This window comes from Taurulus bubalis (genome assembly GCF_910589615.1).
Source record: "Taurulus bubalis genome assembly, chromosome: 3".
Classification (NCBI taxonomy): domain Eukaryota; kingdom Metazoa; phylum Chordata; class Actinopteri; order Perciformes; family Cottidae; genus Taurulus; species Taurulus bubalis.
The window spans coordinates 7,811,905-7,839,837 of NC_136591.1; the positions used below are offsets into that span (position 1 = coordinate 7,811,905).

General features: G+C 41.6%; 4 protein-coding genes and 1 long non-coding RNA gene across 5 annotated transcripts; 4 read left to right on the top strand and 1 right to left on the bottom strand.

Moving 5' to 3' along the window:
• Window positions 1–370: 370 nt before the first annotated feature.
• LOC306733923 (uncharacterized protein) lies at window positions 371–5,942 on the top strand (the record flags this gene model as incomplete). Its single annotated transcript, XM_079215234.1, has 7 exons — window positions 371–462; window positions 2,516–2,625; window positions 2,826–2,910; window positions 3,000–3,195; window positions 3,684–4,759; window positions 4,879–5,678; window positions 5,857–5,942. Coding segments are annotated over 7 exons (2,445 nt in total), but the record flags the coding sequence as incomplete, so codon positions are not given.
• An 8-nt stretch (window positions 5,943–5,950) lies between these two features.
• Window positions 5,951–7,357, top strand: LOC306733429. The gene is made up of 2 exons (XR_013770945.1): window positions 5,951–6,060; window positions 6,151–7,357. It is a non-coding gene; the product is annotated as an uncharacterized lncRNA (long non-coding RNA).
• On the bottom strand, window positions 7,353–11,489 carry LOC306733428 (butyrophilin subfamily 1 member A1-like). The gene is made up of 9 exons (XM_079214662.1): window positions 11,337–11,489; window positions 11,097–11,162; window positions 10,336–10,701; window positions 9,942–10,229; window positions 9,763–9,855; window positions 9,644–9,679; window positions 9,298–9,321; window positions 9,175–9,210; window positions 7,353–9,071 (listed from the first exon to the last, which is right to left on the bottom strand). The coding sequence occupies exons 1-9, from the start codon at window positions 11,338–11,340 to the stop codon at window positions 8,440–8,442; spliced, it is 1,545 nt and encodes a 514-aa protein (XP_079070788.1). The 5' UTR covers window positions 11,341–11,489; the 3' UTR covers window positions 7,353–8,439.
• Window positions 11,490–12,895: 1,406 nt separating this feature from the next.
• Window positions 12,896–18,214, top strand: mfsd8 (major facilitator superfamily domain containing 8; the record flags this gene model as incomplete). Its single annotated transcript, XM_079216134.1, has 12 exons — window positions 12,896–12,954; window positions 13,220–13,302; window positions 13,717–13,760; window positions 14,181–14,421; window positions 14,588–14,701; window positions 14,832–14,976; window positions 15,163–15,221; window positions 15,319–15,427; window positions 15,574–15,708; window positions 15,802–15,905; window positions 16,277–16,515; window positions 16,674–18,214. The coding sequence occupies 12 exons, from the start codon at window positions 12,896–12,898 to the stop codon at window positions 16,878–16,880; spliced, it is 1,539 nt and encodes a 512-aa protein (XP_079072260.1). The 3' UTR covers window positions 16,881–18,214.
• Window positions 18,215–18,503: 289 nt separating this feature from the next.
• LOC306734183 (uncharacterized protein) lies at window positions 18,504–27,558 on the top strand. Its single transcript, XM_079215520.1, has 18 exons — window positions 18,504–18,637; window positions 18,812–18,834; window positions 20,911–20,977; window positions 21,089–21,333; window positions 21,437–21,514; window positions 21,606–21,674; window positions 21,771–21,956; window positions 22,473–22,640; window positions 22,793–22,856; window positions 22,949–23,039; window positions 23,141–23,282; window positions 23,558–23,662; window positions 23,901–24,000; window positions 24,215–24,464; window positions 25,204–25,278; window positions 25,385–25,487; window positions 26,023–26,138; window positions 26,856–27,558. Exons 1-18 carry the CDS (start codon window positions 18,613–18,615, stop codon window positions 26,956–26,958), a joined length of 2,010 nt encoding a protein of 669 aa, XP_079071646.1. The 5' UTR covers window positions 18,504–18,612; the 3' UTR covers window positions 26,959–27,558.
• Window positions 27,559–27,933: the final 375 nt, after the last annotated feature.

Sequence of the window (27,933 nt, forward strand, 5' to 3'; positions counted from 1 at the left end):
ATCACGTTTATAATTAATTCTCGTGAAATCAAGAAAAGCCCATCAGTGTTCAGTATGTAAGAGGGCCTTGTGTCTCCAGGACCCCAGACAGATCATAACCAATGTGCCAAGGCTTCCCTTCAATCTGTAACAGGTCTAATTGATTCCAAGGCATTGATTTGACTGCACTTCCACAACGTTAAGCTATTGAAGAGCCGCAATGACTGTATTTTCAATCAACGCATCCACTAAATGTCAATCTTGAGGTTGAAGGTCTTCATCCTCCTCAGAGGTGGATGCACCCCATTTTACCATTAGAACCCCAAAGGATGTTGTGCACATGCGCGTTGGGCAATCTACCGGAGCGCGAGAGGTAGGGAAGGGAGTCCTAATGGCGGAGAATGTACGGTCGCCTTTTGACTACCGGGAGCCACCGACCCTCGACAGCGACGGGGATGGGAGCAAACCGCCGCCGCCAAGGGGGTGAGTGAGCGGAGCTGGTTCCCGCGCGAGCTAGTTTTCACCGGGGGTTTTGTAAGCAAAATGCAGGAGCCTGAGACGCACGCGCTGCGACCGTGCACGTTTGTTTAGTTAACATTAGAAGCCCTTTTTCGCGTGCATGATTTTCAGCGTTATAATGGCAAAAACGCAGCGGGTGGAGGGATTTTTTCTTTGTTTTCTAGTTGCAGCCGTTGTGTCACGGGAGGATGCGTCTTCCCCTTGGCCGCCTCGGCTCGCATTTAATCAGCAGCCTTTTATTTTTTGATGTTTTGACGAGACGTAAGTCTCAACGCTAGCTGCTGGAAGCTAACAGGCTAGCTGTGGTTTAGCATCAATGTTAGCATGCACCCAGCAGCAATCTTCCGCGATGCATCTTGCTGTGCCAGTGATATGCTGTCTAGTCGATAACCCCTGCCATGTCAGATTGGCTAGACTGCAGATCCCGGAACATAATATCCACCAAAGCACCTCGTCACGTCAGTGTTATTGTGCTCTAAACGCTGCTTGACTGCTCAGCTGGTGCAGGTCATGGCTCGTGGCTTGTATGGCTTTGAGTAAACAAAGTTGCTGACCATGGCTAAAATGCATCTGAAAACAGTTGACTGTCACCAGGCTTTGTTGCGCTGATCATGTCTCTGTTAATGCATGTATACCGTCTGACGTGATTGATAAAGGGGTGGGGCCATTTCAATATATAGATACAGAATCTGTGATAAACCCAGATAGCTGAAATCAGTTCAAACACAACCTGCCTGTTTATTGTATATCTGTGTTTCTCCCTCATGGTAATCGATTTATCACATCAATCCAGGGACTGCTTAACACCTGTATTTACAGGTAAACTTAATGGAAACTAGCGTCTTAAATGATGGCGAGTAAACTTAAATATAGTGGACAGGCTGCAAATCATTGTGGTGTCAACAAAGAGCATTTTAATTGGGCTGTGATGAGCTGACAGCTGTTTAATCACTTGATCATACCTAATATTTGTGTATCTTCTATGTAACTTGCTGCTGCTGTCGCCACAAACAAATTTCCCTTTGGGGATTATCTATCTATCTATCTATCTATCTATCTATCTATCTATCTATCTATCTATCTATCTATCTATCGTTTATTCTGTCTGTATATATATAATAGCGCTATTGTGTTTTTTTTTTTTTACTGTTTTTGTGTTACTGTTTTATGTATTACTTGCTTCTTATTTTACTACTATCTCTTGCTGCTGTAATCCTGCAATTTCCCCACTGCGGGACTAATAAAGGATTATATATCTATCTACTTGAACAAAAGACATATCTAATTGGTGCTGAAATATAAACCATTAATGATGAAGTTGAGTGACAGGAAAAATATTGTCCATTTGTTTTATTTCAGTAACTTGAAGTCAGTTCTAAATATGTGTCGCTTCCAGCTATCAAATATGATTCTTTAGTTAGTTTTTTTGCATCACTGCAATTAGCATAAAATGTCATTTTTTCCGCACTATTTTCTGACATTCTGCAGGATATTTTATGAATAGATTAATGGCAAACGTATCAACATACTGATCAGTGATATATTACATTGATTGACCCTCAGATTAAATTAATGAGATACTGTAGTTGATATGTCTCCTTAGTTGTCTTGTTATTCAGGGTCTACTTTTCTTCTGCTGTACTTTCCATACTCAAACTTGTACTGTTGTACATTTCCAAATGTCTTTTGTTTTGATTGCTTGTCAAATCAAAGACATCCGCATTTCTCTTAAGTGGAAGAACACAAATTACACTGCCGACATCACTGCTGCCACCATCGCTAGTTACGTAGTTCGTAGCCTTATTGTTGTTGTGGATGAGTCAACCCCCCCAAAAGAGAAATGTTACGTGAACAGATTCAATTACTGCTTTGCCACAGGTATCAAATGCTCTGCTCATTTCAGCTGCCCTCTGTTCGAATATTTACCAGAGGAAAGAAAGTCTTGCGTACTGCAATGTCTGAACATATTATGCTAAATAAGCACAGTGATTTAATTTTAATCTTTTTTTTTTTACAGGCGTGTGTGTGGGAGAAAAAGGAAGGGGACACCTGTGAAGGTGTGTGACCGAGCGTACGTAACAGAAGATGAAGAGGAGGAGAGCATGTCAGAACACAGCTACAGTCCTGGTATATATAAATATATAAGTGCACATACACATATTTAACCACCTGCTGTTTGTGTTTTGATCCACTCTGGTGCTTATGGAAAACAAGTATACCATGTTGTAATTAGCAGAGAGCCACCTTTCATCTTTCAAACATAAGGCTGGTGGTTTGTGATAAAGCAGTTAAGATGTGCTAGATTGAAAGCGTCCACTCTGTCCCAGGTGAGGGCCAGTACCCAGAGGGTGCAGAAGACCGCCTCCCTCCACCGGGGAGTCCCTACTACTTGCCCGATCCCACTCAGCTCTGGTAAGGAGGACCCTCGCTATAGTAACCATGCTTCCATGTTTTTCTAGGTTGGGTATCCAAATTGCTAATGTCACATTTATGTTTTCCAGTGTGCCAGAGTTGGGGGAGGAGGGAGCGAGTGGTGTTCGGGGACCTGTCCTCTTCCACCCACCACCCAACTGCCGGATTAGAGAAGTCCACTGTGGGACCCAGGTGCGGTTAGTTGTCATAGCAATCCGAGACATCGCCAAAGGGGAGGAGATCACAGTGGACTACAGCCTGACGGACTGGGGAGAGAATGCAATGGTGAGCTAATAACTGGTGATTTCATATTGCTAAAAATCCTATTAAAAGACCAAATTGCCAAAGTCTGATGTAGCTTATCCTCCTGTGCCATAAAGCATGATTGTTGATAAAATAATATTTAAAACGCATCAATAAGCCTCAAAGGTTGCACTGTGCGACATGTTCCCTATTACCATGAACACATTTATATTGCACACACACACACACACACACACACACACACACACACACACACACACACACACACCAAGATCATATATTGTCCCTAACAAATGCACCGTTTGCTTATGAAACTATATATTCGGGCTTTAGAAAAAAGTTTTATATATATACCTTTAACGACAGTTAAATGATGACAGGATGGAGAGAAGCATTATCAAGACCAGGATCATTGTGTCCTCTAATCCTAATCCAAGAATGTAAATCCTGTATAATAGTGACATGTTGATCTTATTTGGTTTGTTTTAATTTTAAACTTGTCTAACCAGGAGGAAGAGGCCGGCCCCCACCCACTGTCCCTCTCAGTTTCTGATTACCTTACCCCTTCCTGGTCATTATCACCCTCATCCTCCCCACTCACCCACTCTGAGCCCAGTGACTCAGACCGTGAGGAGGATGAAGAGGAGGAAGATGATGATGACGACGACGATGACGAAGAAGAGGAAATTGAGGAAATAAGGGGCCGAATGCTTCGCCGGCGCAAGAAGCGCAAGCTGCCCGCAACGGTCGAATCAGAGAAGAAAAGCACGCCCACCTCCTCCAGAGGTCCTGGGCATCCCTGCTCATCCTTTTCCCACCCAGCACCTGTCGCACCTCCTGCCAGGTCCCAGTCCCAGACCCCAGTCAGCGCCCTGACACCCCCGACCACCAACATCAACAACAACATTAACATAAACATTGGAAGCTCCAGCGGTGCCACAGTGAGCCGGCGGCAGCACTGCCCGTACTGCGGCCGCAACTATCGCTCTCTGGCACGCCACCTGGAGAAGCACCACGCCAACCAGCCGGACGTTAGAACGGCCATGGAGCTCGCACACCAGAACACGCACAGCTCTTCAAATGGCAGCGCCTCACACCCTCACCCATCCTCGTCCTCCACCTCTGCCGCTCACAGTCATTCCTTCGCTGTCCCTCAGCCCTCGGCCTCCAACCCTGCTCCCCCTCCCCTCTTCTCCAGGGAGAAGGAATCGCCAGCTACACGCTCGAGCACAGGCGGCGTCTCCTTCTCTCTGTTGCTTTCGCCGCCTTCCTCGACTCAGCCAGCAGCCGCCAAGAAGGGGCCTAGCTTACAACCGGCCACCTCAAAACGCCCCGCGCCCCCGCTGGTGTCCCGGGTTAACAGCCCATCACCACCGCCCCCATCTGCTCCCAGAAGGGGTCGGAGGATGAAGAAAGAAAAGCATGAAGAGCAGCAAAAGGTAGAGGTGGAGAGCTTAAGAAGTCAAGAGGAGCTGGTTCCACCTCCTACTCCAGAACCAGACATAGATCCAAACGAAGATCTGGAGCTGAGTGGAGAAGGAGAAGAAGACGCACCAGAGGAGGAGAAGAATGGAGAGATTGTAAGGTATTGTTGGATTATTATTACAAATTAGATATTTATTGTTTAGGGTTTTTTGGGTTGTGTTTTGTGCTTTCAATTTCTTTTTAAAAGGCTTTTTTTTCCTTCTCCCCTCTCTTTTCCAGCACACAGAGACATCACATGTCTCCACTGCTCTCTTCCCTCTCCTGTTTGGTCCTCTACCTCCGCCGACAGCAGCACTCCTCTTTCCTTTCTCTAACCCGTTCTCCTCACTCGGCTGAGTCCTGGCGCCTCCTCTGCCATTCCAGCCTGTCCCTGCTCATCCTCTACAACCGCCACAGGGAATGTGAGGTGGCCAAGCTCACTGTCCAGGACTACCGCAACCGTACCACCCCTCCGGCTAGCACCGTCAGCAGCCCCCCCTCTGGCATGGAAGCCCTCCTGTCCCCCTTTGAGCGCCAGGTCCTCCGTAACCTTCCGCGGGCTAGTGTTTTGGGCAAGCGTGGTCGCATCCAGCCACTTATTCTCCCGCCACACTGTGAGTCCTGCCTGGACCTACTCCTTCAAACCAGCCCCAATGTGGGCGTGGACCCAGAGAGCCCATATGTCTTCTCTCGGCCCTATCACTCACCTGCCACACCGCTCCGGGGCACGGACCTTCTGAGAAACCTGGCACGATCCAGCGGGGCCAAAAACCCCGGAGCAATGACGGCGACGCGGGTACGCCGGCAGGTAGCAATACTCACTCAACTGTTACTATTAGATGAAGGCGAGGGCCAGCATGCAGCCACCAAACAGCTGGAGGAGTTCCTTGAACGAGAGTACCATGTGACCCAGAACTGCTCCACTATCATACGGGATCCAGAACTGATGGGTCGTGTGGGTCGTGTTGTCCTTTATGGAGAGAAGGAGGGCGTGCTTTTCCGAGGGATGAGCCTGCAGCACATCTGCCTTGAGTTGGATGGTAAGGAGTTACATCATGTATATCATATATGTAGGTTAGGAGGTACAGACAGATTTTACTAGTTTTACACACATTATTTTTAAAGGTTACAGCACTGCAGTTGATCCCCTTTTTAAATATTAAGCTGCATGTTAGTCATTTGATTTAAACTACCCTCCATTTCATCTCTGTCCTACAGTAATGTCTGGCAACTCAGCTGACTCCTTCTCAGAAGATTCAGAGGCAGAGGAAGAAAAAGAGGAAGTTAAGGAGAAAGCTGAGGTGATGGTGAAGAAGAAAGGACCAGGGCGACCGCCACGGAAGAAGAGAGCACCCATGCCCTCTCCAGTTAGCCCTTCAATAGCCAATGTTCATAAGAGAAGATGCATTCCACCCAAATCAGGTAACCATCGGCCAACATCAGTCTATGACCTCCCAAACTTCAGTCACTTCCTTATTAATCTGATCCTATGCATTCTGCTCTATCTCACAGGGAAGCGTGGCGTACTTAAGCGCCCGTGGTCAGAAGCTGAGCGTGTAGCAGTGGAGACTCACCTCAAGAGGAACCTCATAGAGCTGCGAGTCCCTGCGAAGGCGGACTGTGAGCGCTGCCTCGAACTCTGCCCTATGCTGGTGAGCAACCAGCGAGACTGGAGGTCTATCAAGTTTTACGTTCACAACCGCATCCAGCTGCTGAAGAAGCAAGGGAGGAGAGAAAGCGCTGCCTTGGTCTGCTAGGTCCAAACAAAGACACGGCACAGGACACCTACCATAATGTATAAACCACCAGCAATCATAATGAAGACAAAAGGTGGAGTGCAGCTTCTCTTTTTGGGTGCCGTACCTGAAGTTAGGTGCATGCAATGTCTCATCACCCCGGTCATCAGTGAGTTGTGTAGTAAAGAGTTACTCCAGTTAAGGATCATCCATACTCCGTATGGGGGATGCCCAGTGTCTGTTCAAGATGTACTTTTAAGCTGTTGGACAAGATGTACGCAAAAATGTGAATATGAGTTCAAACACAGTGACTGCTTTTTTTTTCTTCTTTTTTTTAAGATGAATTTTTTACGTCATCCTTACTTCATGAAATGGTGGAGAACAGCAGGAGGTATAGGAGAGCGAAGGTGACATGCAACAAATGTCCCCGCAGTGATGCCAATCCACAGGGTTGGGGTAGATGCTTTAGGCCACCAGGACACTTTACAGTAAACTATCCTCGGTCTAGCGTTTGCTTCCACTGAAGGCTGATGACCAAACATGAATGTGTAAAGCTTTGGAAGAAGAAACCAATGGTTCTGATCTTTTAAAATCACCACAGATAGACTGTGTATGTATGTATGAACTTGTATAGTTTGTGTTTGATATTGACTGACATTTTGCCCCCAAACCATGGCGCCCAATCGAAGAGCGTATTAAAAAGTATTCTTCACAGTCTCGGACCATTATGCACCTGTGAAGTGGTTCTTGGATACCTCTTCTACCATGGTCGTAGTCAGACTACTCCTTATCAAGGCACACCTACTTGAATTTATTGTGTATCAGATTTAAAAAAAGAATAATTTCAGAATCAATTTATGGTCTTATCCATAATGTAAATACTTCCTAATCTATAAACAAATATACACTAGTGATGGCATAGTATTGTGTTATGGTGTATATACTGTAAATACTACCTGTACTTATTAAAGTGTATGACATTTTGCTGTGTTTTCTTAAACTGGATTGTAAAGTGAGTTTTCCATTGTGGATGCAGAGTGAAACAAAGCAAATAGAAATAACAGATAAATACAAGGTCAAATATTGATTGAGTTTATTCAAAAAGTTGAGAATCACAAAGACACACATTCTAAAATCATTTCACATTTTAGCATCAGTCGTGACAGAATACAACGGCCTCATTCCAGATACACTTTGGTTTAGTAGCAGAGCCAAAGTGGGGCTGCTGTTAGCTTTTGTATGTCAGTTTGTGACCAGCAGGCCATCTCACTGCTAATGCTACCTTCACAGGATGCTGTGTCCTGAATGATCTCAAATCCATATAGTTTCTTCTGCAAGATCAATGAGATTACAGTTTGCACAAAGCAGTGTTTTTGAGTCTGGCTTGTAGACTGACCTGTTTGTCGTGTGTTTACTGAATGGTTACGAGACCAACGATCACCAAAAGGCAAGAGAATATATAGTTGTGAATCACGTAAATAACTAAGTCATAAAATGTGCCTACATTTAAAAAAGAAGAGTCACACAGCACATGCAATAATAACGTCAAAAGTTATTGTAATCAGTGTATAAATTAAATTAGTATAAGTCAGTTTATGTTTACTAATAGAGTATAAATGCACAGTAACTTTTTTTTTTAATCACTTGAAAGAATCAAATACATTTGACTGAACATAAACAATATAGAAAAGGAAATGCTGCTCAATCAGTCTTCTTGCAGAGTTAGATTGACGCCGCCGTCATATCTGAAATGTTTTCAATCCTTTACTGACAGATCTTTCTGTTAATATTCTGTCTCTCATATGCAGAATTGGTTCGGAGTTTGAGCTAATATGATTTTATACAATAAGGACATGACTTGTTTACAAATGTTGGGTGGTCACCCATGTCAGTCACTTGTGTTTCCCTGAACTACATAAAGTAAAACACTTAAACTTAGTTCCATTCATTTGTGTGTATCCTCTTTTCCCCCTCATCACATGATCCAAATACAGTGCTAAAACACAAACACCACACAGAGCCTTTGTGTCTTCATCTGCTTCCTTACAACAGTTGCTATCTGGTCTTAAGACGCAGCCTCTTGTGCCGGTGATTCTACAGCGTTTCCAATGTCAGGAGGCGGACCCTTTTCTTCCCTCTGGAGTATCTCCATAACTGCTGTTTCACCTTTTTTACCAGGATTGAAAAATGGAAAAATCTCCCCTGTGAAGGTAGTTGTTAAACTGCCAATGAGACGCTTATCTTCCACATTATAAAAGGAAAGCTCTCCGTCTTCGTAATTCAGAAACACACCGACCGTCTGGGGTCTGGAGTAGACAGGCAGGAACACGGTTGGCTCTGTGCTGAACTGAAGGCTATCAGTTGTGTCAGGGGAAGAGGACAGGAACCAGTAACCATGAGATGTAGTTGGGGAAACCTTAATGGCACTCGTAACTTCTGTGACAGTGGCACTCGTAACTCCTGTGACAGTGGCACTCGTAACTCCTACCCACCAGGACGTTTTGAGACCTACATTTGTATCTGCTTTCCCCAAAGAAACCTCCCAGTAGTGTTGTCCAGAAGAGAAGCCTTGAGTTCCTCTGATAGCTGTGAGGCAGGTAACCTTCTCTCCATCGGGAAAAGGACCCTTGGCGTCTCTCAGTATACCTCCTCTGATTTTTAGAAACGGATTATTCGTGTTTTCAAGTGTGACATTTACTGCAAAATGAAAAGAAACATAGGGAATAAATCAGAAAAAGGTCAGATTAGAGAAACACTTAGGCTCACAATTGTTATTTACAATGAATTCTTATGTGGTTACCATAGTGCTCTTCTGGTAGAGGTTCTGACTGGATCACTGTAGACAGGAACAATAATCAATACAGAATGCCATTTTATGTGACGTTGTTTTGCTTTGACTTGAATGGTGACAGTTACTTCTTACCTTTTGATAAAAGTCCTTGTTTCTCTAGGGAAGAAAAAATAAATAAAGTTAACTCATATGTTCTGTTATTTTATACTTTCCATAGTTTAAAAAAACAACTGATGTTTCCAATGCTGGGAGGGCCTATTGAGACACCCCGTTGCTAACCTGTTGCATTTTGGGAAACTTATCCAATGTTTTTGGAGCTTGACTCATAGTAGGTACCTTTAAAAATGTGTCTCTCACAAGTCCTTTAAAGAAGTGCTCAGCCTAAAATTTAATACTAATTTGCACATATCAGGAACTTTCTCTGAAATGTTGTGTCAGAGTAATAAATAATGTGTTTAATTTGACTGGTCGTTCTTACCCTCAGCGTTGCTGTTTTCTGATTTGGCTTTTTCCCCTGAAACACATGACATTGTCAGGGTTTCTTATTAAAATATGTATCACATGACAAAACATGTCTTCAAAGAGCCAAACAATTACCTCTCCATTTGTAATACAGCAGTCCAAGTAAGATTAACGTGGCAACGAGGAGCAAAGCAAAAGCCACCCATCCAGCTGCTGAGCATCTAGATTCTAAAGGAAGAGCAAGACATTTATTTTTATGTATTGAATCTGAGCGAAAAAGAAAAAAAACGTTTTAATTGTTGCACCCAGTTTACCAGTTTGAGGAAAGTTTTCCAGGCGCACTCTTGCCTCTTTGGGCTCTTCAACAGAGAGGCCTACTGAGCAGGAAACCTCAGCGGAGCTGGAGACAAGAAGCCAACTGTGGACTGCATGAAGACCAGACGAGTCTTTGCAGTAGTTCAGAGTATTTGGGGTAAGAGGCTGCTGCTTTTTATCCGACCAGAGCAGATTAGGCTCTGGATGCCAGCCGTCAGACTCACAGCTCATATTCACCACGTTATCTTCAACCCACACTGCTGACAGGAGCGGGGGGGTTCCCATTGCTTTCAGAAAGGAGGAGGACACATTTATTGTAAAGCTGAGGGGAAGATTTCAAAATGAAAATCATCTCTTGGTTTTGTGTGTTTTCTCCACTTCCAATACACTCACCTGTCACGATGAGACTGACAATTGCACTGTCGTAACCTTGTTCACTGCTGACGTAACAAGTGTAGTCTCCTGCATCCTCAATTGTGGCCTTTTCTAGCTTTAGGCTCACATCACCTGCCGTCAGCCCGACAGACGCCGCGTCCTTTAAGCCAAACGAGACTCGGCCCACATACGAAGCTTCCTGGGAGGCATTCTCAAACTTCTTTGCCCGGTAAAACATGACCGGGGAGTCGTATTGACCACGGTACCAAGATACCTCCAAACCATCTGCACTTTGTGGTGGATTGAGCCAGCATGGTAATGTGGTTGTGTGGCCGCGTTGCACTGAGACAGGGGTCTTGATTAAAACCTCAAGGCTACCTGAAACTTAAATGTTAGTTACTGTAAATGACTGGGTTTTGGTAACATTTAGGATAAATGCCATTTAGTCCTGAAGTCCTAACTGAAGACGCTTTATTGCCTCCCTTATGCCCCATCTATGTCTACTTTTATATTATTCAATGCAACAGGTTTATAATTGATTATGAATCGTGCTCTGAGTACATATATCTCCCATTTACAAAACAAGACTCGATGTAGTTTCAAGGAAATATAAAAGTAGTCTAAAAGGTTTAGCACAAAATAAACAATAAAAAGAGAATAGATCAGAATAAACAGTGATATGATATATATAAAAGGTAAGAATGGAGCGTAATACATTGTATAATATAAGGATAAGGAAATGAAATAACATGAATGAAGAGCAGAGACAAGGGACTTACCGGGAGCAGCGCTACACAATGAGACACCAAGAACAGCAACAAGACACAGGTGCATCATCAGTGCGCCTATGAAATGGGATATGCATATCAATTATGACAGAAGGCTATTTGCATGAAACCAGCCGTAACATCAGGAAGCACAAATGTATCCACAAGTCTGGCTTAACTCAATACAGATGTAATAACAGCAACTGAATAAAATCAGATCGCGACTGATGAACCGTGCGGGTCGCGGCCTACCCATTGTGCTGCTGTCGCTCCAGAAGGAAATATCCTCCACGCGCCTCTTGGTATAGCTCTGGTCCAGAAATAGAAATGAAGAAGGAATGCAAACTGAGAGGATTTGAAGTCAGCTTCGTCTTTTTAGTGTAATTTCTTCGTGAATTTAGATTAATGAAGGAGGTGGGAAAAACGCACTCCTTCTCCAAAGGTTTACTTTACTTTCACTTTCACCACCGGGAAAAAAGGCGGGTGTTATATGATATGAACACTTTTTCATGCTCTGTAAACGCCCATGCAATCTAGAGAAGGTTTCTAGGGACTTAAATGCACGTGCAGTCTTCCAATAAAATAATATACATACACACATATATATATATATATATATATATATATATATATATATATATATATATATATATATACAAATTGTGAAGTAATTGAAACAAAAATCGTTAAATTATAATACAGAGTTATAGTTTTTAATTTCAAAAGCGTCTTTGAAATGCCATGTTCCCTTCACGGTGCATTGTAACTTTGATGATCCTTTGACGCGGTGATCAGGACAAAATTATAATGTATCCAAGTTGGTGTATGACTATAAAATCATGTATCTGCGGATGTATAAAGAGAACTATTGACACTCCCATCACCTTAAGCTTTACTCCCTGCTCATTTAAATATATGGCACTTTTGCTCAACTGCACCTGTTTTGTAGTGAGTGACGTCATCGGCTACGATTATACATTTTTACCGTCAATGAACTTGGCACAATAGTATAAAAGACTCTGTGCTGTATTGTCGTGCTGACATACAAGGTGGACATTTGCGTTAATCTGCGATTACAGGACAGGAGCGTTTGTTGTTTGTGAATGCTCACGTGAGAGCGCTTCCTCGAGATCAGCAAAAGGTCATCAGAAGGGACCGGAAGTTAAGCGATTTTGGCTTCAAAATAAAGGTGTGTATTTGGTCTCTGTTAAATAAATAGAGGGGTAGATCTTGAGATTGTACGGTAATTATTTGTTTGCACTAGTCCATTATTAAAAGACAAAAAAATAGTTTGTTTTAACTGCAATTCAACTTGTTTTGTAATGTCTAACCGGAAGTAGTTCTAATTATGTTTGGATGGTGTTGTGGTCATGATTATATGTAGCTATATGCAACTCTAAAAAAAACTGTTGAACATATGCTGAGAGTAAGAAGTCTTTACAACATAAATATATAATAATAACAATATTATAGTGTACAGCTAGATGTCATATGTCATAAAGTCATGATCTTACACACTCCGGTACAGCAGGGGGCGTCGTGCACTTTAAGATGTGGATTGTAGTCCACCAAAAAAAACTAAAAAGAAGAAGAAGCTTCTGTGTGGCTTACGTTAGTTGATACGCTCCACTTAATACTACTTTGTGGCATTTGTCAGGTTAACGTAACGTTATCTGTAAAAATGTACACTTGTAGTTTGAGTGCAGAGTCGTAGTTGACGTCAGCGGTGTAGTTCACGGACCCTCGGCTACATGGGGACTTAGCCGCGCTGTTTTCGTCCAAATTCTGCGTGGTTTTGATTATTAGCAACCATGTCTCAACTTTCTGACTCTGACGACACGACCCCATTGCTTAGGGATGAGTCGAGCAGGTGAGTGCAGAGTTAAATCGACTAGACACCTTAGCCTGTAGCCACTGTTACCTTCGGTGACATCTCAGCAGGGAGCTTTTAGTGCATTGTTTACAAAACAAACTGCGGAAGCACCATGATTACCAACCCTACTCTAGCAATTACTACGCATTATGCAAACCGTTTGGGGCAAAGTGTTTTTTTTTTTTTGGTGGGAGCTGTCATATTTACAAGTCTATGTCAATAACTTTAATTCACATGTGCTGTCTTTTCATCTTGTGTACAGTGATGACTCTCAGGATGAAGATTACAAGAGTCGGTGGAGGTCCATCCGAGTTATGTACTTCACCATGTTTCTCAGCAGCGTAGGTGAGGATGCCCACGACTTTAAAAGTAGAAAGACCATTGCAGAGACACTACACTCAGAGTCTAGTACTCAGAGTCTCCTCCATGCACAGCTGGTGGGACATTATAAGGGCAATTGTCCTGTAATTGCCTTAGGTCCTTGCTCTCCTTCAACTCCTTGTTGCCGACTCCATCAGTGATCGTCTCGACCTTATCCAATCCCCAGGCTTCCTTTTCCGATGTTGATCAGTGTATCTCTGTCATATGGAATACTTGCTCCAGTACAACATTTCTCATCTTAACCATACTGACCTCAGTTGCTATGAATATGATGCATCTCTGTGTTTGCCTGGCTTGTGTTTAGTATGAAATACTTCATAACACAATGTTTAGGATCTTGGATTTGGGGAATCATCTAAGTTTCATTTGTCCTTTCAGGTTTCACTATTGTCATCACATCACTGTGGCCCTATTTACAAAAGGTATGTTGTGTATGGTTTACCATTTTTTTTTGTAAAAGACTGTTAACTGGTTCTGCTAATGTCAATGATACAAAGGAAGGCGCTTAGTGTTTTCCATTCAAAGGCAAATCTTTGCAGGGTAAACAGGAAGTGAAAGAAGCTACGAAGAACCTTTTCTGGACTTATTTTTAGATTAAGCTCAAGTACTTCACTTGACTGGTGCTGTAGTCAAGCTTTATAGAGAAGATATCTAAATACTAGGTCACACTCTAGTTATGTGTCAAATGTAACTGCATGCATCAATAATCATAATAATGGGACTCTCAAATGTAACCGTCTCATATATTTGCATTGCAGCACTGTCCTCAAACCTTCATACTGCAGGGTATTCTGTAGAACATGCTCATGATTGCACATGTTTTGGGATTCTGTTTCTTACAGGTTGATGATAGTGCCACTGCCACCTTCTTGGGATGGGTCGTGGCAGCCTACAGTCTCGGTCAGATGTTGGCCTCGCCCATTTTTGGCCTTTGGTCCAACTACCGGCCACACAGGGAGCCACTCGTGTGTTCCATCACCATCAACCTGTTTGCCAATATCTACTACGCCTACGCATATCTGCCCAGAACCGAAAACAAGTTCCACATACTCATGTCCAGAGCCTTTGTGGGCTTTGGAGCAGGTGATTTATGAAGGCCTGTTTCACATTATTTTGAAATGTACCTGCCTGTAAATAACGACTCTTCTCATTGAATGCTATGGATTTGCTTATCCACTTTACTATTATATTGTGATCCATGTCGCATAACTAACTTGCTAACATTCACTTTGGTCTTATTTTACGTCAGGTAATGTCGCTGTGGTGAGGTCTTTTGTTGCTGGCGCTACATCCCTGAATGAGAGGACCAGTGCCATGGCAAACATGAGTGCCTGTCAGGCCTTGGGTTTCATCCTGGGACCAGGTAAAGATGGCGATATTTGTGTTTATATTATGTAAACACAGGCCAGTGTAGATAGCATATGATGGCGAATAACAACAAGCAAGTCGTTGGTTTGTATGTTTTAACACTTGCATATCTTTGTAAATGTCAGCTCTGCAGGCCTGCCTGTCGTTCATCGGTGAGGATGGTGTCACGGTAAAGTTTATAGACCTGCAGCTCAACATGTACACTGCTCCTGCTTTACTAGCCACAGGTTTTTGCTTCATCAACATCCTGCTGGTGGTTTTGGTGCTGAGGTGAGGCTTTGAATGTGTATATGTATGTATTTACTTGTTATTCTGTAGAGATTGGAATTTGAGCACATCAAAGATTCACATAATCTGTAATCCATTTAGCTAAGCTTTTGTCAGTTTATGTATAGTATTTAGTTTCTCAAGGCTATTTTAAAGTGGCTAAGATGTTTGTTGGATACTTGTCAACAGAGAGCACCATGTTGATGAGCATGGAAGACAGACCCGAGCCATCAACTACACATTGGAGGGTATTTATTGTCCTCCTGCCTTCTTTTTTTTTTTTTAATACCAGGTTTTGATTATTGTAGTGATATAGACTTTATCATCTTCCCCCCTTTCCTGTAGATGGAGATGACGTTAGTGAAGAGACTGAGGAGACCATTGATCAGGTAGCAGTCCTGACTTCCAACGTTCTCTTCTTCATCATCATGTTCATCTTTGCGGTCTTTGAGACGTATGTATTTCATTATAGTCTACTGAGGCAGACAAGTTATAATATAACAAAGACACCTATTGCAGCTTTCCCATTGCCTCTTTATACACTGTTGTGTAAAGTTTTCAAAATATGACTGTAGGTTTTTTGTTTTTTTTTCTCTTCAGAATCGCCACCCCTTTGTCCATGGACATGTTCGCTTGGACAAGGAAAGAAGCTGTGTTATACAATGGCATCATCATCTGCTGCATTGGATTGGAAGCCATATTGGTGTTTCTAGTTGTAAAAGTGGTCTCTCGAAGGTACCTTTCTTCATACATGTATGGATTAGATAGAAATGTATTTCAGTGTCAAATATTGTTCCAGATTTAACCAAATTAATAATTTACTTTCAGGGTCGGGGATCGTCCTGTGTTGCTAGTTGGCTTGGCAATTATATTCTGTGGTTTCTTTATTCTCCTTCCATGGGGAAACCATTACCCTAAAATCCAGTGGGCAGGTATGCACTGTTCCATTTCCTCTGTTGAGTAATTAATAGCTGCAGAATGATTGCCCTTTGGCTTGGTTTGCTGATTTATTTATTCATTTTTGATGGAAATGATACTGTTTGGCCTCTGCTTTGAGTGTGGGGACATTAGTATATGGGTGTTTACTGTTGCCAATTCTTGTGGCTGCAAGAATACAGCTGAGAGTTGCACTGGAGGACTTGGAAATGGCCGCCGGGCTGCACACTGGTGTGGTGGCTTGCACGGTTGCTTCCCACGCTGCCTTTGCCCAATGTCAGTTGGGATCGCTAACCCTAAACCTTAACCCTAATCCTCCCCTCAGCAGGCTGGGAATTCATGTTCTGTTTTTCTTTTCAAAATACAGACATCAAAAACAACTCTATGAACAACTCTTTGGTCAGTCAGATGTCTAAAGCCGCTGCAGCCGCCAACAGCTCCGTGGAGCCAACAGGCTGCCCTTATGAACAGACCTGGTGCCAGTATACTCCGGCCATCAATCTGGCCCAGTACATCTCATCTGACATCCTCATCGGGGTGGGGTACCCCGCCTGCAATGTGATGTCATACACACTATATTCCAAAATCCTCGGACCCAAACCTCAGGTAAGAGGACTTGTAGGTTAATGGAAGTGTTGCTTTAAGAAGTTGAAATGATTAGGATGCTTTAAAACACTTTGAATGTGCCCATACATTTCTTTATATTCAAATTATACATCTTTTGAGAACCCAGAGTGTGGATGTTTTCTGTTGTTTATTTGCAGGGTGTGTACATGGGCTGGTTGACGGCCTCAGGAAGTGGAGCGCGGACAGTGGCCCCAATCTTTGTCTCCCAGGCCTATACCATCCTGGGACCCCGCTGGGCCTTCAGCCTCATCTGTGGCTTGGTGGTAGGGGCCATCATCCTCCTCAGCTCGGTTTACCGCCGTCTCATCACCTTTTCTGTACGCCACGGAAGGACTATATCATAAAAAGTGAAGATTCACACTGGACAGCCAGATTTGCCTGATATCAGACAGAATTGTCAACTTGCTACACTACGTTTTCATCTTCAGTCTGACATTGCCTCCACTCTAACCGATTTCCGTGGGGGTTGAAGGGCAGCCCAAACAAGAAAGAGAGGCCATTGAATGAACTATTCAGAGATGTTGGGGTATTTGTCACATTAAGACCAGGCATCTATTCTGGAAGGATTTGTGTTTGAGGATTGTATGTAAAGAGTTGGCAGTCGGAGGTTAACGTTGTTCGTCCTGCACCTGGCACTGATTGTTATTCTCTCCGCTGCACTTATTGGTCGACTACGTTTCAAATGAGAAACCACTGTTCCATGTCGCGATGTCAGACGCATTAATTTTCCTACGGTTATTCTCAAAAATTTAAAACCACAATCCAGGTTATAATGACGGCTCCTTGTTGCCGTTACTTAGATTAATATGTGGCCTTTGAGAGTTTGTGACTCAGGGTTAACTTTTTTAAACACTAAAGAAAAGAGAAAAGGCCAGGTTATTCCTCACCACTCGACCAAAGATTGCTTTGCAAGTTCCAGTAAGCGGGAACTGGAACTGCAGATTCCCTTTCACTGGTTGTAAAAGAAGAAGCCATGTGATGCCTTTTTCATAATGTTTTTTAATTGCCTTGTATGAGGTGTTTTCATGATTTCAAAGCTATCGTTATCTAATAGCATCTTTGGTCTCAAAGATGAATTGGTTAACATTTTTAATACTAGAACTACTTTAGCAAAAGGTTCTCGGAATATATTTTTATTTAATAAGAAAATCTACAGGCATAGTTGGCAGCAACTATGACCTAATCAAGGGTACTTTAAAATATATGAAATTTAGTTTTCATAAAGAAAATGTGCTCACTACTGAATTCTGTGGAGAAAATGGGAGATGTCAGTTTTACTGTGGAATGATTGTTGTCGTGCAAGAAATGTAAAAAAAAATTTAATTTTCTCCACAAAAGTACTGATTCAATTTTCCTATTTCTGTTCAGGGCTTCACTGGTGGTTGTAAAGCTACTGGTTGTGGTTATGCTGAAATTATTCGAAAGTAATGTGTGGTGAAAGTGTTGGTGCTGATGATTTTCTGAGTAATATATTAATGGATTTAATATAATAATATTCTCTTAAAATGTCAATGTAACTTTATCTTCAATTTTTCAGAATTGGTGATACATTTGTGCAATTGATGTTTCCACCCCTTAAAGTGCAGAATGCAAGATGATATAGCTTACCATGCAATACTTTACAGATCCTCTGGGAACTTTAAATGCTAAGTTAAAGGTAAGAAAGCCAGTAAAGACCTTTTCACATAAAATAAATGTGGAATTCAAAATGATGAGTTTTTCCTGATCTAATGTGACCTCAGGGTTCTATGTGTAAAATACATTAGTCTAGGGGCTTGTTAGAGTCCCACCAATGCGGAAGTTATGTAATATGGAATTGCTCTTCACTGGAGTGAAGCTGTATGAACATATGGGTCAGACAAGGTGTCGCAGCGCGCATGCGTACGATACAAAAAAAAAAGTTCCGTCCGTGTGCCCACGTGATGAAGACAGACGCTGGTTGAGAGCGCGCAAACAACATGCGCGCTGCGAAAGTTACAGGCTGCCAACATTAGCGTTACATTTATGCAGCTTTGTACGCAAATAACTCGAATTTACGAGTCCATGAGGCTGTGGTAAAGCCTGCCTGACTAAAACATGGAAATATTTAGAGACGAGAGTGGTAAGAACATGCATCTTAGCCCCTATAAGAAGTGTGTGGCTACTTTAGCAAACAAGCTAGCTCGATTGTCTAAGTTGGAAGTTAACTTCCACTATATAAGTGATATAGCTACTTGGTTTTATTATACGCTGACTACGTGTATTTGCATGTTTTGCTTGTCTTCCTTTTCTCCAGAGTTTACGGATGTCCGAATGGTCGTAAGTATACCTTTTAAACTTTCTTTAGCTTTTGGGCGCATCAAAGGCAACATGGAGACCGTAGCTCCTGCGTGTTGGCTTTTGGTTTGTTTGGCTGCCACGGCGCACATGTGCATGATATTACTTTCAGCGCGGGGAAACGTCCCAAATGTGGCAGCAGCCGTCGTGCATCTTGTATTTTGAAGCTAGTAATGGATTCCCCGGCCCAAACTTTGACCAGTTTTACTGACGCTACAGTGCGCGTAATCACTTCCGGTGTATATAGTCTTCATTAACAAATGCGCAGTTAACGTTAGTTATCAATATACCAATATCTTATTCGACTGAATTGGTGTGATGTATGTAATACTTGAAGTTATAATGATCATAATATCTAGTTGTTTACATTGATTTACGATGCTCACGTTGATGTTTCTTTCAGGCATTTTGTGAACTAGCAACTGACATTATTAAACTTACTGTGTGTGTGTGTGTGTGTGTGTGTGTCCATCCGTCCGTCCGTCCGTCCAATTAGCCAGTTCACAAGCTGGTTTTAAAATCTAAATAACTTGCGGTCCACAAGATCTGTTTACATGCATTAAACCCAAACTGCTAGAACGTGATTAATGACTTCTACTACGAATGAAAAATAACACGTCTTGTGTTGATGCATCTTGTCCCATTGCCTCCAGATCCTACATGTGAATGTGGAATCTGTTTATAGAGATTTGGGATAAAGCACAACACATTTGCAGAACCGCCTTTCCTGTGTTGAATGTTACGTTGTTTACGTTAGTTCTCTTTAGTACTTCTCTTTAATTGGTGTATTGCTCCCCTTTACAGCGTGCATGTACAGTCTGCTTTCTCTTTGCATAGCTAGGAGAGCACCAGATACAAACAACATGACTCGCACATCAGAATGCTACAGATAAATGTCAAGGGTAGTCTGACATTTTTTTAAATAGATTGCATGTTCTCACACGTGATTAGATAAATAAGTTCAAATTGTGCAGCTGGAAAACAGACCACTCTATTACTACTGTAATTCCTTTCTTGGTCCTCTAATGAACAAAAAACATTCACTTGTCTTTGTTTACATGCGTCTTGTTTTCATTTCCTGAGGCCTTGTCTCATGTTGTAGCTGTGTGTGTTCCTGTGTGTCCAAAGCTACTGTTGGTGACATACATGTATGTGTATGGCTCTTTTGCAGTATGCAGAATATTTCACCAACTTAGATACAGATAGCGTTGTACTGTTTTGCTAGTGCAAGGATATTAGCTTGCTGATGTTGATCCAGTGAGTCATCTTCCCATGGGTAAATGAAAGTGAATCTTAAGGAAGCAGGGCTTTAGTGTTAACTCTCTGCAACTCCAGTTCACATTCATTCAGGCACATCATTGAACAGCCTTGAGAACTGATAGCGTGTGTCAATTATTGGATGCCTGATGTAGCCTCCAGAAGAACTCAGTTCAACAACTTCTCTCGTTCTCTATATTGATTTACTAAATGATCACAAGCAAAGTAATAGGCGCTGCAATTGCAAAAGCAGTGAGTGGTACAGCCAACACAAAGGTTGGGCACAGAACTGCCCCACAAACGGAAGTGGGGCCTTTCATACACAGGTTATCGTCACAGGTTATCGTCACAGGTTATCGTCACAGGTTATCGTCACAGGTTCGTCCTAACATCTGATTCGCTCTATCCTGTCAAGAGGAGGAGAATCCCGTGTTCTCATCTTTTCTCACAAGACTGGAATGTGCAACGACCAGTCTGCTTCCATAATGTCAATATACTGATAAACAGTTGTGAGTGTTGAAGTGCGCAGGCGTGTTCCCTTGAGAACTGGACATTTCATAGACACAACCAACTCCAGCTGCATAGCTGTGTTACACTGACCTCGCTAACCTGAACTTTAATAGACATGAAGAGTAATGGAGAATATCTGCAGAATATAAGGATTTTTATTATCAATACATACCAATCTTTCTTTTATTCAAAGTACATTGGAGCCTAAATGACAGACGGTGTTTCAAGGCTGACGGTGCTGAGCTCATTGTATGTGGATCTGACCATCACATTTCTCTTTCTCCTCTCTAGCAAAGGGTTGTGGATTTGTTTGAGTGTCGTCCTGGTTTTCAAAGGATAGTAAGACTCGGCCTTATTGGTAAGAAAGTGTCCATTACACATCTGACACGCGCGCACACACACACACGTTTGTTTTCAGGTTGTTTTTTTTGGTGAAATTGCATAAAACTTAAAGTATTCTCTTTCCTAGCGGGTATGGAAATCAATGATGACCTAGATGGCACGGATGAGGATGAGGATGGAACTGGCCAATGGGCACATGGTCATAGCCATTTTCATGGATATCAGAGGCTTTCTGACAAGAGTAGTGACAGAGGATTAAGTGGGAACCATACAAGGTCATCCACCTCTGTTTATCAGCTTCCACGGCATTACTTATCTTCATCTTGTGAAGTTCCTCGCCCGCCCTCTGTAAAAGTGCAGTCAAAGGAGAGTGTAAGTTCACTTTTGTTTTGCCTATCTTGTCAAATAGATGGCTTTCTTATGATGTGAAGTGGTACTAATGTAATCTATACACTGTTTTTTGCAACTCTTGTAGGACTCTGAAAGAAGAGCCAGATTATTAGAAGTAAAAAAAGAGAAAGAAAAGTCTGAGAAGAAGCGACTTAAAAAAACGGTACATTTTCTAATATGAGTTTCATAGCAATGAGTTGATGTCAAATTATGTAGATTAAACCTTTTTCATTATGTGTATTCTCGTCCGACAGAAACGAAAGGAGAGAAAACGGCTTGAGAAGTTGGAGAAGGAAAAACAGAACCCTATAAAAAAGGAAGAGGTAACGATCAATGTGTGCAATGTCTTCGTTGCAAACGGGAGCCTCCAACAATTCTTCATGAAGCTACCAGCTTTAACATTTCTTTGTGACTCACAGGGGAAAGATGATTCACAGCAATCTAAAACCGAGGGGAACAAACCAGATAATGATGAATCCAAAAAAAATACCATTTCCAGTGATAAACAGTGTGCCTCAGCAAAAGATACAGACAACAGTGACAGTAGTGAAAACGAGTCCAGTGATGAAGATGGCGACACCAGGAATGACTCTGGCGACTCTGAGGTACCATTTGCTAATCTTATTTTCATTCATAGTCCTATCATTTAACAAGTGAGTCAAAACAAAATCTGCACTGTAAGACTCAGAGGAAGTATCATGCTCATTTTCTGGTTCATACTTGTATTTTGGGTTTCTAGTAGAACATGTTCACATGCGTTATTGTAACATTTGAAGGAAGGTCTCAAGCTCGGAGCAGAAACCCTGTCTGGTTTCATTTGTGTTTTTACTTATCGTGTGTAGATACAGATCTATATGATACCAACTGTTGCCGTTAGGGCTGAGCGAAATGGCCAAAATCATCTTCTTTTACAATATAGGTCATTTAAAATCTCTAAAGATGTATATCACGATATGACATGTTTTATGGTAATTCAATAAATAAGTAGTGAATATGAAATAATCACATGGTAAAGCCTATTCTTGTATATACTCCTGTGTGCACCTCGTGTTTCCCTCCTGCAAACAGCGCTCCGTCTGATCAGGACTTAAATGTGTCTTTTTTTTAAATTTATTTTTAAGGAACTGGACATGACTAGCACTTTTGTAAATAAAGCTGCTCTCATAGCAAGGCGTAAAATGGATCAGAAGCCCATGTTTGAGAGGAGGGAGAGAAAAAAGACCCCCGTCAAAGAAGAACCTAAAATCGTCCCTGACAAACCTAATGAAGACCCGGCTGTTGAAAAGAAGGTGAGGTATAAGTCTGATTCTCCAGAGATGACACGTGATGAATACTACACGTTACACCTACAACAACAGATTTCACCGTATTATTTGGATTTAGTCTTTTTTGCTACGTGGGATAGGTTTGATCATTTAAGTTCTCTCTTCTGTCCCAACAGGATTCTGTCACCATTAGCAGCCCTACTTTCGAAGATAATGTAAAAATAAGTACTGATCTTGCAGGTACGTTTTCTCCATTTGATTTATAATTGATTATAAATATTTGTGTTTCAACTTTCTTTTTTTAACTGAAGTCTTTCTTTCTTTTTCTATAGTTATTGGAAATAGGTTTGCAAGTGCTGGAGACTTTAATATGGCTGTGAAGTATTTCACAGATGCAATTAAGCACAACCCTACAGAGTTTAAGTAAGAGCCTTTCCTTTTACTTCATTTCAAGTAAATTTGATGATTGAGATTACTCAACCAATAGTTTTTAATTCAACTTTCAACTGTTGTTTCTGTCGCAGGTTGTTTGGCAATCGTTCCTTCTGTTTTGAAAAGATGCAAGAATACGAGAAGGCGCTGACTGATGCCGAGTTGTGTCTCAGCATGTGTCCAGGCTGGGTTAAAGGCCTGTTTAGGAAGGGCAGAGCTTTGGCAGGTCTAAAGGTAAACGGGCTCCCATATGTGCCATATTATAAATGTCATGCCATAGTTGAGTCATTGTTGATGCGTAGGACTTTTGCAACAGCATCACCTGAGTCCAAGCAGCATCTAGCTCCGTTATAGAAAACATGTGATACAGGCATTAGCTCAGAGGGCTCAAACAATTTAACTGATGACTAATAACTTGGTGGATTTCTCCAGCAGGATGGCATCCAATGAGTTTGAACTTTAAAGGTAGCAGGTGGTGGAAGCTCATTGTTTTTCTATTCTTCCTCCAGAGGTACGATGAGGCTGCCCAGGCCTTCAGGGAGGTTCTCAAACAGGACAGTTCATGTGCAGAAGCTGCCCAGGAACTGATGTGGGTGCAGATAACTCAACTAATGGTGGGTGAGGTAGCTGGGAAAATAGTATCAATGTAATGAGTGATAAACCAAAACGCATTGTTTTTCAGATACAATGTGTATTCAAGACGTCACCACACCTGAACGCAATGAGAGAAATGAACCGGTTTTGATCCTGTTCCTCATTGAAGAAACAGAGTGTCTTAATAGTATTAAAGTGAAATCGATGGATAATAATTCACTGAAGGGGTTTAAACTGGAATTCTGTCTTTCTTTTCAGGAGTATGGTTTCACTCGGGATCAGAGCTCAAATGCTTTAATTATTCATGGGACCGTAAAAAAGGCACTAGAGGTGCTGTCCACACTAAACCACCGACCTGGTGAGTGTGATTTTACAATTGCTGCCATGCGTCAGAGGAAATGAAAACATAGCTATAACTGTTTAGAGTTAATTTCCTAAACTCGTATTGTAGCTAGAGTTGAGGGTACACAAGGCCAGGAATCTTCAGCTTGTGTGTTAAGCCCAGTTTAATTGATTACGTGAAAGCACATTATCTGTTTGTACACTTAACCACTTTTTTTAAATTTTTTTAGTAGGAGCTATTCATTCAAATGGGATTGTCCAACCGGCTCAAGTAGCAAATGTCTCCGGAGTGTCACCAGTCCTGTCAGCCAACACGATCCCTGCTCATCCATATACTCCTCAGTCCCATGATGCACCTAAACCAGCATTTAGGAACCAACCTTTAGGCCCAGTTCAGAATATGTTGAATGTCCAGAGTCAACCCAGGTCCATTCCCAGTCAGGCCATGAAGACCAACAATGAAGCCTTACGCCCACCACAGTGAGTACCGGTTCAGTCACAATGCAGTTTGTTTGCAGTCCGTGGTCTGCAATCGTCTTCATAGGCAACGCAGACAGGAGATGAATTGGTATGCGTAGTGTTGCAGAGACAGACATGTAGATTTGTTAATTAATGCAAACTACCTTGCTCGAGGAGTTTTAATGAATGCCATTTCAGTCATATCTAGTTCCACGTTGTAAAATAAATTGGCACAGTGTGTCTATTAGTTTTTTGCCCGTATTGCTCAGCCCGAATCTCTGTGCTGCCTTTAATATCGACTTTATAATAACTGACGGTACTTGCTGAGAAATGAGCTTTGATTAGCAATGCTTCCCCATGTGGAGGGTAACATGTTGGCTGTTTGTGTCCGGAGGATGATTACTAGTGTTGTGGAGCAAGAATAAGCCGTGTCCTCTGGCAGGCTTGCTTTCAACTTGTCTCCACTTCAAACAGCTGGAATTCTCCATTGAATATTTCCACTTTGCCACACAGATCAATGAAGGTTAATTGTATGATCAGTTATTGTATTGAACAAGCTCGTTTAGGTCCTATACAGACTGTATACTTATTGCTTTTACTCTAATTAGGCAATATATTCTAAGAGCAGAAAATCATTGAATGCTTTCACGCAGTTTCGACTTTTATGAAGATGTGTTTTTTTCCCTACAAAATGACCGTTGAGATCTCTGCACACTCTGTTGTTTCACGGTTTCTTATAGACTGACTTTTCTTTAAACAGGGAGCTGTTTCCAGTTTGGGTGGGAAACTTAATTCACCCAATAACGGAGTCTGTGATTACCAACGTGTTTCGCAAGTAAGAGCATTGTTTCCTTTTATTAGTATTTCTGCAGCTTAACCTTTTGTAGGCGGATACTTGAGTTGCATAGTAAGTGTTGACTTACACTCGTCTTCTCTTGCAGGGTTGGGGCTGTCGATAGTGTGAAGGTTCTGACTTACAAACGATGTGCCTTCGTAAACTTTACAAAACGAGAGTCCTGTGATGAAGCAATCAGACGCTTGCATGTGAGTACACTTGGAACTCTTGAATGACGAAATACAGGTTGCCTACTTTATTTGCACTTCATGGATATGTTATTGGGTGGCAGACATGTTTTCACTGTAAATTGCACATTTCCCTTCCTGCATACTTTCTAAGATGAAGTCAGTTATACGTAAAAAGCTGCGTGTATGTAATGTATATTGTATATCTATATGACGGCAACCTGTTTAAGCCCCTAATGGATTACCTATGAATTATAATACTTGGTTTTCTTATGTCCCCAACAAATTCTAAACTATTGTTCTTACTTGCTTTGATTTAAAATAATTAAATAAAAGACATCTTTGCATTAGTATTTTTATTTGTTATAAGCTGCTTGGAGACTGCTTGGTGATATGGAGTTAAAATGAGTCATAATTCCTGCTATCAGTTCGCTCTTTTGAATTTGGTTCCCAAGACGAGTGACGGCTCCTCTGTGCACAGAGACGAGTCGGTTGCCGCCGGCCAGTATACACTTCTATGAAACTGTTTTTTTGTAACCTTTTCCCACTTCTTCAGGGGTCTGAGCTGAACGGCATGAAGATTGCAGTGAGGTATCCAGATAGGATTCCTCACGGTTTGGGAATTTCCAGATCTGCCCTCAAAGCTGATGACCTGCCAGACGATATTATCAGGTTAGTGCTTTTATAGCCCACATTTTAGGACATTTGTGTATTTGCTTTCTTCTTTGGTGTTAAGAACAAAAATAATTTTAAAAGGTTTCGATCCCAGTTTCATATTTTTCATCCAACTCCCAGCAAGAAAGTGAACACTTCTTTTTTCCCAAATGACCTATTTCTCGAAATTCACCTGTGCTAGTTTCCATCGACTACTAAACTAAATAACAGGACTAACATTTTAGTTTCTGTGCTGCTGATATTTCATACTCAAACAGTTTATTAGATACATATATCCTAGCTAGAACTAATGCAGTCCTGCTATAAATCTGACCTTCATGAAAGTTATGTTACATTTTTGTTGTACTGACATGCATTTATCCCTTTATATCAATGAGAAACCTTGTAGAAACCTTTTCCCCCCTTCAGGTTTCCAATTATTGGTCTTTCAAGCAGGATCATAAGAAATAGTGAACAAAGAAAATTCTGGGAGTTAAGCTTTCTGTAGCAACATTTAGGCTAAAAAGTTAAGATCTGTTTCACTTCTACTAATTTCAGTCTTTTCAATAACAGAACCAAATCTGTATAATGCCATACAGCACCACACTACATCCTGCAAAATGATTGTTTTGCTTGTGAAACTGACCAATCGCAGTATTTGATTTTTGTGGTTTTGAAATCATGAATTGTGCTCTTTGTAATCGGAGTGTAACCGAGTCACTTCTCATCCATCAGTTACAGGCAAAACGAGTACGGTGAAGGGAGGAATGCAGTTGGAAGCAGAACGTTTCGCCCTTACAGACAAGTCCCTGACTACAGAGGAAACCACAAGTACTGAAAGGAAGAGAGACGCCTGTCCTTGTCAATAAAAGCATAACCACAGATACTGTCCAGTACAGGTTTATCACTTATCTACAGGTTGTAAGGCTTTGCAAACCTTTGAAGTATTGTCAGTGGACAACAGAAATTCATTTTTATTTGGTAGAATACATCTTAAGTATTAGTCACTGAAGATGACCCGATTTAAAGAAATAGTATTTAGTTTTATATTTTCTGACTAAAAACCGACTGGGGTTTAGGTGAGCTGATGATTCCGGGTATTTACAAGCGCTTCATTATGCCAAAATTGTTGAAGCTTGATGGATATATCAATGGTATTTTAAGTCTGTATACAGTAACCCACAGCTGGTGGTAAAGTGTTATGTCTGAGACTTTAAAATAATGGTGTTAGCATTAAATCCCAATATCCACTCTCATAAGTTTTTAAAGTGACTTAAGTCAAACAGGACATTTGTTTTTTACAGTTGATATACACACACTTGCCGAAATCATTGCTGTAAACTTAATGAGCCTCATTATGGCCTGTATCTAATTGATCTATAATCAGAATCACGTTACTTTAATGCATTGTTGAAAACTAAACTGTTTATGTTCATCTTTAAGATGACTTACAAGTTAGTGTTTCATTCAATTAAAGATTTTTTCATATTTTGTTTTTGTGTCTACTTAAACATGATCTATAACCAGAATATGAATTGTTTGAACATGTTCCATGTTGCTGTGGGAACGGCCATTTTTATTTCCCTTAAAGGCAAACTAGCAGGAACATAATACTTATAATGGAGGGTCCATCACCCTCTGTCCAGGTTATCAAGCTGTGCATTTGAGCTGCCACTAGATGGCAGTACAAGTATTGGCGCAAAGATATATTGCTGTGAGAAGTTCCGACAAGAGAAACTTTCTGATAGATTATTTAGATAAACGTATCGCAGTGCCTGAGCTGCACGCTGTGTTTCTTCTGCAAAGCCTGAAA